The following is a 17,760-nucleotide window of genomic DNA, read 5'->3' as shown; positions in this document are numbered from 1 at the left end:
TTTTTCCATTTTTGGACAAAAAAAAATCATGATTCCCTTTTTTTTTCTTCTTTTTTTTCTGAATAGAACAAAACATCCTGGGTATTGTATGACATCGCTGGCTATTTTTGGAGGATTAAGGGGAATTCCAAGGAAGTGATTGAATGCTCAAGGAGGGCTCTCCATTTCTCCAAACAGTAAGATAATCTTTTTGTTTTATCTGTTTGATCATGTGTATCATTCTTTGTGATAAAAAGAGGAATTTTGCAGAAAATTTATCGATCATCTGTTGAACCTCTTGGAATTTTTGGTTTGAAGGTTTTTTGGATTGGTAAAGTTTGTAATCAGATAAGATTTGTGTGTGAAGTAGATAGATAGATTAGGTTAAACTCATGATACGCCTTGGTTATTCTGAACCTGGGGTTGGGAGTGGGGGGTGGGGGGTGAGGGCAGCCTTGGTGACTCTGAGGGTAACGAAAGACTCAGGTGTCAAGTAATTGACAAATAATAAGAATTGTATTTGTTCATAGCCTGCTGTCTGTGTTCAGTGTTGCATGTTTATTTTCTGTAAACATTGTAGGGACGTCTTTAAATGAGGGAATTTTTGGGCAAAGTAGCGGACGGTTCTGTGCATTTCTTCCTCTCTAGTGATTTGCTAATATTATTTATTTGCATATTTTGTAAGAGAGATTGGAACAGTGCACCAACAGACTCTTAAAATGTGAGATATGGTAATAAACTATGCGATCATTCGCCTTTCCTGGACAAGTCGATGAATGGTGTAGACTATAGCCTATTGTGTGTATGGAAATGTTTTCTTGCATTGCCAATTTTGGTATTTCTTTGGTATTTCAAGAAGAATTAGAATATCGCTCCCTGCAGACTCTTTAATGTGTGACCTTTGGGATCAAAAGTAAGGAATATTTTCCTTTTCATCAATTGGCCATTGGTGTACAAGGGTATTTATTTATATATTTGTTTGTTGTTGTAGTGTTTTATTACATTGCTAAACTGTAACTTTTCACAGGAAAGACAAGAACATTGCTCTTCTGAACATGGCCAACGTTCTTCACAGAAGCCATCAATCTTCGGACGCCGCCATCTTGGTACAGAGTGCTATGGAATCTGGAGAAGACATGGAAGTCCTCTACTTTATGCTGGGAAATGTCTTAGCCGTAAGATATTTTGCTTTGGTTTCTTCTCCAGAAATAGTCTGAACTTTCATTTAGCGCTGGTTTGAATATTGAGAACCACTTTGTTAAGTCTCAGAACTGTTTTAAATTTGTTTAAATATATATTTTTTAAGTGTTTGTTCATATATGGTAAACAGATGAGAACAGTGTTCTAATCTAATCAGCTATAAAACAGTGTTTATATATAGTAAACAGATCAGAACAGTGTCCTAATCTAGTCTAATCTGCAATGAAACAGTGTTTATACATAATAAAGAGACTTGAAGCGTGTTGTATAATGATCAGATGTAAACTGTTTATATATAGTAAACAGATGAAATAGTGTTCTAATCTAAACAGCTATGAAACAGTGTTATACATAATAAATATATCTGAACATTGTTCTATTCTGATCAGATATAAACATTGTTTATATATAGTAAACAGATCAGAACAGTGTTCTAGTCTAATCAGCTATTAAACAGTGTTTATACATAATAAACATATCTGAACAGTATTCTATTCTGATCAGATATAAACAGTGTTTATATATAGTAAACGGATCAGAACAGTGTTCTAATCTATTCAGCTATTAAACAGTGTTTATACATAATAAACATATCTGAACATTGTTCTATTCTGATCAGATATAAACAGTGTTTATATATAGTAAACAGCTTAGAACTGTGTTCTAATCTTGTCAGATTTAAGGACTGTTTAAATATAGTAACAGATAATAGAACAGTGTTCTAATCTAGTCAGATATAAACACTGTTTATATAGTAAACAGATGTGAACAGTGTTCTATTCTGATCAGATATAAACAGTGTTTATATATAGTAAACAGCTTAGAACTGTGTTCTAATCGTTCTTTTCTGATCGGATATAAACAGTGTTTATATATAGAAAACAGATTAGAACAGTGTTCTAATCTAGTCAGATATAAACACTGTTAATATAGTAAACAGATAATAGAACAGTGTTCTAATGTAGTCAGATATACACACTTTATAGTAAACAGATAATGGAACAGTGTTCTATTCAGATCAGATATTAACACTGTTTATATATAGTAAACAGATAAGAGAACAGTGTTCTAATCTAGTCAGATTAAAACACTGTGTATATATAGTAAACAGATTTGAACAGTGTTCTATTCTGATTGGATATTAACTGTTTGTATGTAGTAAACAGATTAGAACAGTGTTCTGAACTTATCAGATATAAAACAGTGTTTATATATAGGGGGGAGGGGGAGGAAGTTCTCTCAAAAGTCTCTCAGAGTCCATCTTTTTCGTTTAAATATCGTCGTATTCAAATTAAACTCAACGTTCTCTTTAATTGCAGGAGAAGGGAGACTACAACAAGTCTGCAGAATGCTTTGCTCAAACAGCTCAGAGGAATCCAAATCTCGGGGCCGCCCATTTTCGTAAACATGCCGTTCTGTGTCATCAGAAACTGAAAGCTGCCCTAGAAGCTCAACACATGTAAGTATTAAAGGCATTGAAGACTCGCCCCAAACCGTGTGCTGCGCTCTGAAAAAGTTAACTTTCCGTTGCTTGCAAGTGAAGTTTTCTGCTTTTCGCTACAAAATGCAGACAGTTATGAAACATGATACCTTGTTATCTTTAGCTGGACCTGCTATGTACACTGTGTTGTGGGTATTGACCGCAGCTGTATGTACTGGCTGTACACTGTCTAATTACCGATGGTACCACGTTATGTGCGTATTTTCTGGGATCCATGGTGGTGTCTAACACTTCTGTTACACCTCATTTGAAACTAGGTCAGATTACCGGCATTAGACGTTTCTTTGTGCGCGAGTCTTCACACCCTTTAAAACACCAAATTATATCCTTTGCTTATCATGAAGTTTTCCAAAAAAATTGCATCCTATATGTCAAGCAGACGATCCGTCCTGATCGCTTGTTTTCACTCTGTAAACTTTCACTTTTTTGTTGTCTGAAAGACGGCCTGTTAACAGAGAGTCGTTGAGGTCTATTCAATATTTTGTGTTCATTTGTGTTCATGGAAGATAAGTCACGGCCAGCTTTTAGAAAAAGCTATAGTAGAAGCAATCACTGAAACATGCCCAGTGAGACGAGAAGTCAAGAAACCATGGATTGACGATACTTGCTGGAAACTGATTGAAGGAGAGGATGGATACTAGGAGAGACAATCCTAACAGCTCTGAACACCGAGCTGCCGCAAGGAAAGTGAAGAAGGCACTGAGGAGAGCAAAAAGGATAGTGGTGTAGAGAAAAATTGCAAGAAGGGAAGGCAGCACAACAGGGGGAGGGAGACTGCCAAACCATATAAAAGACCATTAATAAAGTAATGAAATAATGAAGGAAGCAAACAACACAGCTTGGAATTGGCATCAAGATGCTGATGCAGGCAGGATGCTATACAAGATTGAAGATATCTCCCGGAAGATGGAAAGAATACTGCAAGGAACTCTTTGGTGGATTCGATTAAGACCAAATTGAGATGGAGAAAGGACAAGAAGAGCCAGAAGAGCTTGAAAGTGAGATAGAAGCTGCAATTAACAAATTGAAGATTGGCAAGGCAGTAGGAATAGATGAGATACCAGCTGAAGCTCTGAAAGCAGGAGGAATTACTACTGACTCAACCTGGAGCACTGGCATTTGTACAGATGAGTGGACAATGTCAGAATTAATACCTCTACCCAAAGTTCCAAGGATTCAGGATTGTACAGAACTATGGGGATCTTCCAAAGGTGTCCATGAAAATCAGAGAACGAAGACTTAGAGCAGCGCGTCACTACCACCGACACCCAGAAGAAGCAGCCAACAAGTTCATTCTCTGGGAGCCAAAACATGGTACCCCTGGTGCAAGGCATAAAACCTTCCTGCATTTCCTACTAGAGGACAGTGGGGCTGAAAGTACGTGTGAGCTAGCAACCCTTATGGAAGACAGAAATGACTGGAAATCTCGATGCCAGGTTATTGTCCGGCCAACTTCTCCTACCCCTCATGATGATAATGGTCGACCGAGGTGGAACTTATGATGACAGAACCATAAGCCTGATCAGCCATGCATCTAAGCTAATCGCTGGAGATCATCCGTCAGAGATTAGAGTTCTATCTGGACTGTGCTCTTCAACGGTCTAACTCAATAAATTTGCTGCTAATTAATTGCTCCTTTTAAAGCAGCGTTGATTACATTTTTCAGTCATCTTCCTGTCGTCCATTCTCATCCGTGGATGTCTTCATTTATTTTTTCGTCACTGCCCGATAGATCTGTTCAGAAGGCTCTGGTCGAGCTCCAGGACTACCAGAGGAAACAGCAACATTTCCATGAAATTGAGCAACGTGTACTTACCTGTCAGAAGAAACCAGACGAGCAGTTCGAAGCCAACTTGAGTTATCAGAGGCAAAGGTTCTTACAAGAAATGGGTAAAACTGAGTCGTTGTTTTTTTAATTTTTATATAATCGGTAAACGGCATGACACCGACTGGGAAACTATAAACAAAACTTGAAAAGAGGAAAGAAGTTTTTTTTTATTTTTATTTTTGTGTGTGGCTAAAATAGGACTGTTGATAAATTGGAACTTGTAGCTAGCATGAAAAGAGACCATTGAGTTTAAAATCTGTTCAGTTGCTCAGTTCTGTTAGAAACTAGACCTCGTTTGAATTTTTCTATTGTTATTACTTTATAATAGTCTTACAGCTTACAGTTGTATAGGAAAACAAAATTTCTGACATTTCTGTACTCCGATACAAGAACAACGTACGGTTGTGTAGGTAGGGAGCTTTGTTACCCAAATCTTCAATTTTAAGGGTATAGAGTAACTTACCAACTTTCACAGTGCGAGTGGTATTGAATAGTATGTTTTGTAAGATGGGTAAGCTTGCTCTTCCCTCTTACCATAAATGATTTTACATTTATTACTTCCATCGAAAAAAATGTTTTCTGTCACAAAATGTCTTCTATTTGGATCAATGTTTCACCTCTAGATCCAGACATTGTCCAGTAATATTTGATCTTTTTGATCCATTCATCTCAAAAAAACACAAAACCCCAGGTGAGAATCCTCACTGCGAGGTCAGTGAACTAGGATCGGGCGCCCAGTTTCTCATGTGCAGACGAGAGGCAGTGACCGAGAGCGGAATCTTTGGTATCCCGACGGACGAGGAAGTGGTGAGCTTAATTAATAACCTCCTTCTCCGCATCGGTCACTCCCTAATGACCTTCTTGAACTTATGTCTTAGATATAGTTTTTCCCTACCCCCTTCCCTTAATCCTCTCTTTATCCCTCCACTGTTTATCTCCTACCTCTCCTCTTCCCCTGTTGGTTTCTTTCTTTCTTCTCTCCATCCCTTGTCTACTAATCCCCTTACATCTATCTGTTTGTGTTCACCATGCTCATGAACCTGTCTGTATTCTGTGCGTGCTTTTGTCCCTTCTGTTACTGTTACTTGTCATTTAGCCTCTGAAGAAGATCCTGCTAGGATCAAAACGTCAGGCCAACTTACTTTTACACATTAAATATAGTTTCTCCGTTTGGGAACTGATATTCTGTTGCAATGCTTTAGGGAATCAACCTTGTATTTGAATCTGCACCTCAAACAATTTCGAAAACAAGGTTGAAGACGACAGGTATCGTTTGGCCTTTTATCTACTTGTATTAAATGCGGTCAACGATTTTTGTGGATGCGAATTGTTTTGACGGACTGTCACAGAGATAGTTATGTTAACGAGGTACGGTAACGAAATCAGAATCGGTGTCATTATTCTCAGAAATCATGGCAATGTTTTTACTTAGTTTCTTTGCAATATCTTGAAACAATACTGTCTCTTTCCTTTGCTTAAATGCAGTCAACAAATTTCGTGGACGGACTGTCACAGTGATAGTTATGTTAAGGACGTATGGTAGCTCCTACTCTGGAACAAGTTACCAGAACACATTCGTACATGCTCTAAACTTTCTACATTCAAAAGTTTACTTAAGACTCATCTTTAAACTTGTTCTTTTTTAAATTAAGTTGCTTTCTTTGTAAAGCGCCTTGAGCAGTGACTTTTGTCTACTGATTTGGCGCTATATAAGTCTCATTTATTATTATAATTAGAGTATTCAGAATTGGTGTCATTATTCTCAGAAATCACGGCAATATTTTTATTTATTTTCTTTGCAATATCTTAAAAAAAAATTTGTCTCCTTCCTTTGCTTTGTTTGGAATTGCAACTTACCGTGATTGATAAAAACATTTGATCCTCAATGATAAGTTCCACTTTGAATGAACTAGTAGTCCAAATGACTATGTTTTGTTAGACTTAGACTAAATATTGGCACGAGGAATTGAAACGAGAAATTATTTGATTCTGAGGTACGTGTTCAGAAATTGAATTCTTTTAACGATATTATATTATTTGTTTTTTCTTCCTTACCAGGAGATTGAGGTTTCGGACACAAGCTTGATCCAGAATAACTGTTTATCCGCTTTGAAAGGTGTAAGTTTGTAAAGGTCATTGTAAAGGTCAAACAATAGTGGCTTTAAATTTATTTTAGCATGCTAAGAACTGTCAAATGTTTTCAACTGAATCTCGAAATTATCTCCAGACATTCAGGTGTGTTTATAATAGAGAATTAAATGTCTGAGTGAGGAAAGTTGCCTCAAATGTATCAAAAGAGAAATGCCATGCCTAGAATTTCACAATTTTAGCCCACTTGCTAAAAAAAATCTATTAGTTGAAATAAAATCACCACATGTATTTTCCTTGTATTGATACAAAATGCACCATGTTATATTTGGGGGATCTTGGTTCCTGGCATATACGTACCCCTCATCAAAATTTTACAAAAGGGATTAGCATACATTTTACAAGAGGTACAATTGTTAGGCTTACTATAGGTAGCCTAACATTAGGTCATTATACGTGTGTAGGCCTCGTGGTAAACCGCGAGACGTGTTTTGGTGTTGAGAAAGTCTGGAATTTAGTTTGTTTAATAGTGTGGGAAACATTTGCCAAAGAAATAGCTGAATACTAAAAGATGTGAATTTTTGAATCTTTGTGATGATTTTTAGCATATTTAGCATTTTTGATACCACCATTTTTTATACCACATCCTTAGTATGATGTGTGTTGACATTGTGACAATCGTTGTTTGGTTTAAAGGAGCTGACTTGCTTTAACGTCAGCAATGAGATCCCTCTAGCAGACAGGCTTTCCGCTAGACTCGCTTCCGAAGATGACGTCGGTGAAAATCCAGCCTGGTTGCAGGACGACTGGCCAACTTGGTCGTATTGTGAGACCGTAGGGTTTGATCTACCGGACTGGCAACTCGTCGGTCAGATGTTTCGTGTCCCTACCAGAGACACGGAGGAGTAAGTCCCTTGGATTAAAACAATTTCAGATCCGTCGAAATGTATTGTCATGTGATATTAGGGAATATATTTAACTAAATTCTGTAAGCTCCTTTAATTGATTTTTAATGCATCCCTTGCAGACGATTACTGGTCCGTTCTCACTCTGGAGTATGAAGTTAAGAAATTGTCTTTTAAATAAATAAATCCTACGAGAATAGTGAGATTGTAGCTTCATGTGTTCTGGACTCGTGTAGGCCGAGATTTTCTTGGAAATTGCTTGGCCTCACTTGTGATTGGTTCTCTGGAAAAATGTTGTAATTAAAATTAATTGTTGTTGTTCCCGCCTCCTTGAATAGTTTGGCAATGTTTTTCCCATTTCATTTTATTATGTACCATGTCTTTTCCCCATTTTATTTTATGATGTACCATGTTTTTTTTCCCCGCTTCCTGGAATAGCTTGGCAATGGTGCTGCAGCGTCCTTTTGGAGAGATTGCAGACATTCCTCTCGGGAAACCATTCTGCACCGATCCGGACATCATGAATGGCAGGGAGACAGCGATGGACTTTGTGGATGGAATAAGCCAAAGAGCGCTACTGCCAAATTCCAGGAAGAGAATGGATTACAAGATAGTGAGTGAAGTATAAATTGGGATAGGGTTGGAAGTGGCTGGTGGGTCAGAGAAGGGGGGGGGTGGAGGGGTGGAGGGTCTGGTGTCTAGTCTCTGATAAGGAAAGCTGGATCTTAGGATGATATAACAGATGACTGTATATCAAGTGCTATTTAAATATCTTGGGTGCTGTGGTAATTTTGAATACTGGACTAATGAGTTTATTAGGTATGCACAAAGAAGTTTTCATACATCCTGTGCCCACCATGATGATGATAAATTGATGTTAGTAAAAGGATATAGCTTTCATTACAATTTTTTGGCGATTTAAGATACATGCGTAAGATCTATGTTTAGCAGATCCAAAGAGAGAAAAAAGTAACGTAACTGAATTTTAAGAAATTTTACTCATTACATTCAAAGATTGCATATCATAGTTTTAAAAACTTTTGTTAGATTAATGTGTCCATGTGTGTCAAAGCCCTTTTGATTCTTAGCTTAGCTGTTTTATTTTTTCAGTGTGCAATTTTCATGTTTTGAAAAGTAGATACATTTGTTAAAAATTTGTTTTTTTGCTTTTACAGGCTTTGAAGCCGTTTTGTAATGCTGTGGACTTGAGGATAAGGGAGCTCGGTCAAAGGGTAGCTGTTGCTATAAATGAGCATAAGGTAAGGTTTACACCTTGGTTGGTAAGTGTTCACTTTGGTGTGTGGTGTAAGTTGGTGTTGGATGGTGCCATGACATGATTGGTGTTTGATGCAGTGGTAGGTGGTGTTGCATGGTGTTGCACCAGGTTTGTTATGTGGTGTACAGTACTATACGGTGGTGTAATGTAACACATTTCAGTTAATGTTGTGTAGCTTCTACTTTTTATAGCTTCTACATTTTAATAATATTTGATTTTTATATAGCGCTTTATACCAGTGATAGGTCTCAAAGCACTTTACAGATGTTATATTACCCCTGTTCAATGATACAATGTCCCAGAGACAATCCCTCCAGTTGGCAGCAGTTATAGACTGCACCCAATGACAAGTTACCTCACAGGTACCCATTTAACCCCTGGGTGGAGAGAGTCTATTGAGATAAAGCATCTTGCCCAGGGACACAATGTAATGGATAGTACCAGCTGCCAGGTCTCATAAAATGTTGTCATTACAGCATAGCACATCTCAGTGGATGATGTATAACCTGGCAGCACTCTATTGGAAAGAGCTGGACAACAACGCCCAGGCCATCGAATGCCTCCGACCTGCCCTGGTCTTCGCACCCGTCGAAGACGCCAATATACCGCTAGTGAATGCTGCCCTCGTCATGATGTCTATAGGAAAGTCGTTGGACGCACTGCAGTTGCTGAGAATGGCGTTAGTGGTGAACAGCTCGGAGGTAAGCCCAGAGATCTGACATTTCCTATATTAAAACTGATTCGTATCAAGGGTGTTATTCTTAACACTGTTGATTGTGTACGTTTTGACCAAATTGTTCATAACCTTGGTGTTCATTTTGACGATACCATGTCTTTTCGGCATCAAATCTGTTCACTTAAATCCAGGTGCTTTAAGAATCTAAGAAATATTTCTACAATGCGGTTTTATCTTGCTAAGTCTGGGTTAAGCACTATTGTCCAATCCATGGTTATTTCGCATATTGAGTTTTGTAACTCACTCTATTTTGGTATCAACCAACATTTACATGATCAACTCCAATCTGTTCAAAATTTTGCTGCAAGAATGATATATGGTAGAAGAAAATATGATAATGTGACTGATCTATTCCATGATCTTCATTGGCTTAAAATCAAGGAGAGGGTGTTCTTTAAAATAATATTGATTGTGTTTAAGTCTGTTAGAGGACTGGGTCCTAAATATATCCATGATCTGTTGGTAACCTCTGACCGTAGAAGAAATATGTTATTAAAAGAGCCTCGAGTCAAATCCTTGTATGGGTATCGCTTTGAGAAGGCTGGACCTAAATTGTGGAATAAGCTTCCTGACAGCCTTAAAGAAGTCCAAAATGCTGCTACTTTTAAGAGGCAATTAAAACACTACTTATTTGTCAATGGTCCTGATTTCAGCCAGAATCTCGACCAGGTTTAACTTTTGTATCGTTACTTTGAGATTTAATTAGTTGTTTTCCAGCACAGCAGTGCACACAGTTTGCTGTAGTTGTTGTGCTTATAAGCCTTAATTATTATTATTTCATGAACAACATCCCTAGATATGTGTTTGCTTGCTGGTTTGGTTTCATACCTGACATTTAAAAGTTCAAATAGGAAGTGATTGCTACAGTAAAGCATTTTGAACATTATAGTTTGTGTATGACATTGCTGAAGAGTTACTCATTAGGGCTTTGTTGTTTTCATCACTCTTTGAACTCTCATTTTTTATTCGATGTTGCATAAATAATACTGCTGTATATTTTATTACATTCTATGTTTTAATTTTTTGCATTTGTCTGATGTTTTATTTCATTAGGGCTTTTTTGTTTTCATCACTCTTTGAACTCTCATTTTTATTCAATGTTGCATAAATTATACTGCTGTATATCTTATAATATTCTATGTTTTAATTTTTGCATTTTTTTGTCTCATGTTTTATTTTTAGCCGTTTATCCATTTTAGTCTGGGCAATGCTTGGTCTTCCTTAGACAGTTATCAACAAGCAATTCAAGAATATACCACTTCCATGAACCTCAACCCCAAGTCCAAGGAAACCTTAGATATCTTAGGGAAACTTAAATGTCATCTGAAAGCTACAGAGAACGGTGGACCTAAGTACCACGATGAAGTAAGTTCAATTTTCTTGTTTGCTACTCTGCTTTAAAGGCATTGAAGACTCGCCCCAAACCGCGTGCGGCCATCTGAAAAAGTTTAACTTTCCGTTGCTTGCAAATGATGTTTTATTCGTGTTGCTACAAAATGCAGACAGTACAGTAATGAAACGTGATACCTTGTTATCTTTAGCTGGACCTGAGATGTCCATCGCTGTATTGTTTGTACACTGTGCTGTGGGTGTTGACCGCAACTGTATGTACTGACTGTACACTAGTGTCTAATTACCGATGGTAGCAAGCTGTGTGTGTATTTTCTGGGATCGATGGTGGTGTCTAACACTTCTCTTACACCTCATTCCAACCTAGGTCAGATAACCGACATTAGACGTTTCTTTTTGCAGGAGTCTTTACACCCTTTCAGCCAAATGTTTGCAATGCTTCAAGATTAAAGGGGAGACGAGACATTGAATAATGAAAAACGTGTTGAATCATTGTCGACAACATTTATTAGGTGTAACGTAAGAACAAGAAGATTATGGGCAGTTTTTCTGGGCAACAGTAAAATCTGCTGTGAAAAACCTGTGGGCAGGTAAAAATAAAAAAGTTTAAATAAAAATAAAAATAAAATAAAAAATAAAAATAATATATATAAAAAAAAAGATAAAAAAAAAATTAAAATGAAAAGAGGGCCAGACTTTCGGTCCTAGCTGGATCTTCTTCAGAGACATATTAAAGGGACAGATGGTCAGCTAAATTGGACAATGAGAATGAATAGAGGAAAATTAGACTGTAAGAACAAAGAGAGGTGAGATGTTCTTTGAAATGTTCTCTTTCCTCCAAGGTGTATTGTCTGCAAGATCCCACTTCTGTGTGTGTCTTATTCTTTCACAGAAACAAATGATTACATTGCCCGCACCTCATCTCCTAATGTCATATATTTCTAGTCTGTAGAGGGCCTGCTAATTGAAGTACATGCTATTTTAAGCTTTATTACTCTTAGCTGTTTTTCATATCCTATTTATAAATATGTACTTCCATGTATTTATACTGGATTTTTAGTAAACTTGAAACTCAAATATTTAGGTGAGAGCAAGGCTACTCTCAAGAGCACTTGGAAGAACAAATCTTACTTAGAAATGGTGGAAGATGATATATTAGCAAAGTTCATTGCATGTAAAAGGTGTGAAATGCTAGTAATGATTAATATAAGACAATGGGTCTTCTGACTGACGCAGCGTCCCTTTTCATCGCATCATGCAACTGAGCCGACTTCTTGCTGTCCTCTATTCGTCAGGTCAGTGAAGAGACTGCGGACGGGGTACCTAGGCCACTACGGAGCACGGACGACGGCAACGTGCAGCGCGAATCACGAACCATCTGTTACCACGTCGACGGGAAGGAACAGTGTCAGGTAGAAACTAGAACTAGGGAATTTATACCCTCTAACTCTGGTAGCCACCCATGTAATGATGAGAGATCCTCTGGTCCTCAGGGAGACCCCAGGTGTCAGGTGAAGGTCCAAGGTCCACCCCAGGAGTCCAGTAGCCAGGGATTGGAGGGTATACCGCCACATGTGAAGCAGAGAAAGTTGGTGAATATTGACAGTAAACAGGCTGGAAAGGTAAAGTTTGGCTTTCCTGAGAAGATGAAAAGAGAAAGAAAAAAGGTTTTAATGTCGGAATAATGCAGGTGTGCAGGAAATGCAGTCACAGAGGGTTGTCGGGAGGGGGGGGAGGGGTGTGGCTTTGAGCTATTATAGATCCCTCTTTCCTGCTAAGACAACTTGTTGATACATCTTCATCCGATGTACGTTCTTGAGTTGTTAATAAACACCAAGGGGACATCAAAATTACTATGCATTTGATCACAAATATTTATTGTTTTAATACATTGTTTTAATCTCGTCACATTTCGTTGTCGTACAAGTGAAAGTTCATTTAAAGAATTGATTGATTCATATTTTACTCTCTTTATAGAAAATAACTGTCAACCTGAAACAAATTCCTAGTTCTGGAACCATTCCCTCCAGTGCGTACGGCCCTCATATACCATCAGTGCCTGCCCCAGATGTAGGTGAGTAGAACGAGAAATCAGCTCACTTCAGCTTTGCTGCAGGGGGATGAGATGTAGGGACCAATACTCTAATAAGTAATTATGTATTGTATGTATGTATGTATTTTAGATCCTCCTGCAATCAGGAACTCGCAAAGAAGCAATCATTGGCTTATCAAAGCCGCAGGCTGACCCAAGTCAGTCTCTTAGATTCATATTAAACGTCCATGGTTATGAATTGTCAATTGTCAACAACTCTGTCACTGGACGACATACATTCTTCTTGGAGTGTCTCGAACTCGGGACCTTATGATTGAAAGGCACCGGCGTTAACCACTGAGCTAACACTCCTTAATTATGAAAGGTGTAATTGCTTTAAATAGACTGCAGGGTAAAAAAAATGTAAAAAAGAACTTGAATTTAAATTTTTCAGTTTTAAAATTATCGTTCACAGATATTGCCAAGATTCTCCAAGAGAAGCATCTCTCTTGGCCATTACCCGAAGAATGCCAGCATTTCAGAAGGTTAAACCTCAGAGCTTTCTACAGTACCTGGTTGGCTGTAACTGCCAAGAACATTAGGTGAGTTCTCAAAAACAAAGAGCTTTCTACAGCACCTGGTTGGCTGTAACTGCCAAGAACATTAGGTGAGTTCTCAAAAACAAAGAGCTTTCTACAGCACCTGGTTGGCTGTAACTGCCAAGAACATTAGGTGAGTTATGAAAAAACAAAGGATAAGACGCTAGTTTTATTTTGAGGACTTTGAAGGAAGTTAAATGATAACTAACTTCTGGTTTTAACAAGAGCATTTACTTAACATGACCGTGGAATTTTTTTTCCCAGCACATTTAGAAGTTAACATGTACGAGAATAAATTTTGCTCTTATCCGCTATTAGTAAAACTTTGTCTTAATTATAGTGGATAAAGGAGAAACCCCAAAAAGTTTACAAGTCTCCCAGATAGAACAGTGCACCCAAGTAAAACTTTGTGTCTTATCGGGGGGACTGTTAAGTATGTCAACTGATGTGCAAGCTTTTGTGCAGAGTGCTGCAGCTATAAACATAAGAGTGTTACTTGAGAGAGCTGTTAAGATGACAGTGGAAATTTCTTTCAGCACATTTAGAAGTTAAACTGTATGAGATTAAGTTTTGCTTTTATCCGTCTATAACTTTCTCATTTTTCATGCGAAATATTTCATATTTCAACAGAAAACTATTATTATCTATATAAGAATAAGCTTAACCCTCCGATCTCTCTTCAAGAATTTAAAACTGCTTTAAGTAAGAAGGATTTCATTTGCAGCTAGTGCTCTTTTTTATAGTGTCTCAGTGCTTGTTTGGTCTCCTGTTTAGTATTTCTTTGCTATGTTTTGCTTCTCAACTTTGTGCATGTCGCGATTGTTATATTTGAATAATATTATTGTACGTTTTGTCTCTGCGGTTTCACGTATGTATCGATAATATTATGTACTATTAAAACTAAAGATAAGAAATAATAAATTGTTAGGCAATGATTGAGTTGTATTGTTATACTAAAGAAATCACAAAATTATCATGTCTATTTGTATAAATGTCAAATGAGTCAATAAAAGAGATGAAAAAAAAAAGAAAAACAATTATAGTGGATAAAGGACAAAAAAAAGAAAGTTTACAAGTCTCCTAGATAGAACAGTGCACCCAAGTAAAATTCTGTGTCTTATCTGGAAGACTTGTAACTTTTTTTTTAGTGACACTATTAATAGCATGCAATCATTTTTACTTGGGACACCTTGTAACTGGCATGAAAAGTGAGAAACAACTCACTTATTACAATATATATTCCGTATGTTGAAAATTTGTATCGTATAAATATTTCGAGAATTTCGATAGGGGTATGCGCGAACAATTATATGTATTAAAATACCTCTTCACAAAGTTTTGACAACGTTTTTACAAACATACCATATTTCTTCAAGTGGTTAAGGCAGTGGACTTGTGATCTAAGGATTACAGGTTCGAGCCCTGGCCAGATCGTTGCGTTGTGTCCTTGGGCAAGGCACTTTATCTCCATTGCCTCTCTTCACCCAGGTGTATAAATGGGGACTTGCGTGGTGACTTGTAAATATAGTTGCGTGCCCCGGTTTGTGGCTGCACCCTATGGGAAGTCCCCCAGTGGACACATGGCTGTGGTGCACTGTGGTGCCCCAGGAGAGATTGTTTGAATTGTGCACACTTTGGTGTGTAGGTGTGACAAGTTACCAATGACCAGGGTTAAGTACAGCGCGGCGAGACTTTATTGTAAGTTGCGCTATATAAGAACTGTTACTTATTAATTATTATTATTCTGTTTTCCAATTGTCCCACAGGATAGAAGATCATATTGATTTCAGTGCCGTGCTACCAAATGAGGTGCTGTCACCGGAATGTCCTCAAGATTTCCCATCTAGTCTCCATACCATGGACCATTTAATGGGGATGAAACGGCGAAGAAGCCTGGACTATGCCGCCGAGCAAGGTTTGAGAGAGGTACGTATGTGTGTATTCCCTTTAGTCTTTAGCATTTTCAGGAGACCGTTAAGATTTCTGCATTCCGATGTTGTGGCCTAGTGAATAAATGGTGGTGGCATTTGAAGCAATGAGGCTCAGCAATCGGGAGGCCCGGGTTCGATCCCCGGCCGGCTCATAGTAAGGTGGGTTTTTCATCCAAGAGCAATCTACGGTTTTCCCACCGTAAATGACTTTCTAAATTGAAAAGATTCCAAATTTGAGTTGAAATGTTGAATTGGAAGCCACCCGACGTGTAAGTAAGTTGTAATCCAGAAGCCCTCGCGAGTTTCTCCCACATTGGTGGTGGATTAAGCGTCGTGAAAAAAACTGCTTATTATTATTATAATTTTCCTGTGAGGGGCAGAAAAAGTGGAATGGACAAATTGAAAATAAAACTCTGGGCTGACTTTGTCAGTGTTTTCAAGTGGTAAACTGATTAACTTTGACTAGTTTCAGGAATAAAAATTCTCCATAGCCTTTGCACTATGAAATATTTATTAACATAAAGATGGCATATTTATACACTGAGAGGTCTGTATATGTGCAACAGTGAAGCTGCAACCTATTTCAAGAAGATTGGATATTTCTGTTTCTTTTGCAGGTTTTACAGAACATTTACGGAGATCCCATTTCCAGTCAAGAAGCTGGGACTCGTATCGCCATGGCGCTGGAGAAAAACCCAGATTCGTGGGTGGTATCCAACATGGCGGCCCTCTATTGGCGCGTGGAAGGCTCAGCATCGAAGGCCTTGGACTGTCTTCGTCATGCGCTTCATTTCAGTCCCAATGACTGGAAGGTAAGTTCGTATTGGTTTGCGGTTTCTCTCCAAGACCGCTTCATTTTAGTCCCAATGATTGGAAGGTAAGTTTGTATTGGTTTGCGGTTTCTCTCCAAGACCGCTTCATGTTAATCCCAATAACTGGAAGGTAAGTTTGTATTGGTTTGCGGTTTCTCTCCAATACCGCTTCATTTTAGTCCCAATGACTGGAAGGTAAGTTTGTATTGGTTTGCCGTTTCTCTCCAAGACTGCTTCATTTTAGTCCCAATGATTGGAAGGTAAGTTTGTATTGGTTTGCCGTTTCTCTCCAAGACCGCTTCATTTTAGTCCCAATGATTGGAAGGTAAGTTTGTATTGGTTTGCGGTTTCTCTCCAAGACCGCTTCATGTTAATCCCAATGACTGGAAGGTAAGTTTGTATTGGTTTGCGGTTTCTCTCCAAGACCGCTTCATTTTAGTCCCAACGACTGGAAGGTAAGTTTGAATTGGTTTGCGGTTTCTCTCCAAGACCGCTTCATTTTAGTCCTAATGACTGGAAGGTAAGTTTGTATTGGTTTGCAGTTTCTCTCCAAGACTGCTTCATTTTAGTCCCAACGACTGGAAGGTAAGTTTGTATTGGTTTGCGGTTTCTCTCCAAGACCGCTTCATTTTAGTCCCAACGACTGGAAGGTAAGTTTGTATTGGTTTGCGGTTTCTCTCCAAGACCAAATTACATCAACTAAAGCAGGATATGCTTTGAATTCCTGCTTTTGCATGCTGACTGTTATTTCATAATATGGTACTGTCTTGCTTTCACAAGGATAAGTAGAGAGGTTGACAGAAATGTTGGCTGTCAAATTTGGTTGTATGTGAACAAACTTGATGACAAAAAAAACAGTTAAATGCTTTGATGTTTTTTAAATCTCTATGAACTTGTATGCATGTATGTATTGTATGTATTTTAGATCCTCCTGCAAGCAGGAACTCGCGAAGAAGCCTCATTGGCTTATCAAAGCCGCAAGCTGACCGAAGTCAGTCTCTTACATTCATATTTAACGTCCATGATTATGAATTGTCAATTGTCAACAACTCTGTAACTGGACGACATACATTGATCTTGGAGTAACTGGAACCGGGGACCTTATGATTGGAAGGCACCAGCGTTAACCACTGAGCTAACACCCTAACACCCCAACACCCTAACACCCTAACACCCCAACACCCTAACACCCCAACACCCTAACACCCTAACTTGAGACTCCTTTGATAGAGATATCTGTCATAAACAACTTCTTCAAACAGCTAAACAAATTTTTTTTTATATAATGGTAGGCATTTAAGTAGTTCTATCTTTAATCCTTGTGCCCATGTGTATACCATGACCTCTACTTTTGTATCTTTTATGTACAGGACATCGCCCTCATCAGCACGGCCAACGTCTACCATCGGGCGGGTCTACTGGACGACGGTATAACGGTAGCCAAGATGGCTGTAGACATAGCCCCGTTATTGGTCATTAACCATTTTACTCTCGCAAACCTCTACTCTGCCAAAGTAAGTCCA

At 38.2% G+C, this 17,760-nt stretch overlaps 1 protein-coding gene and 1 long non-coding RNA gene across 3 annotated transcripts in view; one reads left to right on the top strand and one right to left on the bottom strand.

The window, feature by feature from the left end:
• The window catches only part of LOC139969646 (uncharacterized), a 335,050-nt gene that overhangs the window by 4,724 nt on the left and 312,566 nt on the right, over positions 1-17,760 (bottom strand). The window lies entirely within an intron of this gene.
• Positions 1-17,760, top strand: part of LOC139969637 (tetratricopeptide repeat protein 17-like) — a 28,298-nt gene that overhangs the window by 6,716 nt on the left and 3,822 nt on the right. The window contains exons 5-21 of one of the 2 annotated variants that reach the window (XM_071974766.1): positions 67-176; positions 1,007-1,154; positions 2,499-2,638; positions 4,413-4,570; positions 5,200-5,315; positions 6,567-6,626; positions 7,293-7,501; positions 7,940-8,114; positions 8,677-8,760; positions 9,254-9,478; positions 10,696-10,878; positions 12,159-12,275; positions 12,841-12,937; positions 13,371-13,497; positions 15,261-15,420; positions 16,043-16,237; positions 17,608-17,751. In XM_071974766.1, coding sequence (XP_071830867.1) covers positions 67-176; positions 1,007-1,154; positions 2,499-2,638; positions 4,413-4,570; positions 5,200-5,315; positions 6,567-6,626; positions 7,293-7,501; positions 7,940-8,114; positions 8,677-8,760; positions 9,254-9,478; positions 10,696-10,878; positions 12,159-12,275; positions 12,841-12,937; positions 13,371-13,497; positions 15,261-15,420; positions 16,043-16,237; positions 17,608-17,751 — 2,448 coding nt within the window. Of the gene's footprint in view, positions 1-66; positions 177-1,006; positions 1,155-2,498; positions 2,639-4,412; positions 4,571-5,199; positions 5,316-6,566; positions 6,627-7,292; positions 7,502-7,939; positions 8,115-8,676; positions 8,761-9,253; positions 9,479-10,695; positions 10,879-12,158; positions 12,486-12,840; positions 12,938-13,370; positions 13,498-15,260; positions 15,421-16,042; positions 16,238-17,607; positions 17,752-17,760 lie in introns of both variants that reach the window. The other variant, XM_071974765.1, reaches the window with a different exon arrangement.

The sequence above is a fragment of the Apostichopus japonicus genome, chromosome 7, assembly GCF_037975245.1.
Source record: "Apostichopus japonicus isolate 1M-3 chromosome 7, ASM3797524v1, whole genome shotgun sequence".
NCBI classification, from domain to species: domain Eukaryota; kingdom Metazoa; phylum Echinodermata; class Holothuroidea; order Aspidochirotida; family Stichopodidae; genus Apostichopus; species Apostichopus japonicus.
The sequence above is the reverse complement of the archived record's forward strand: the minus strand, read 5'-3'. Positions and strand labels throughout refer to the sequence as shown.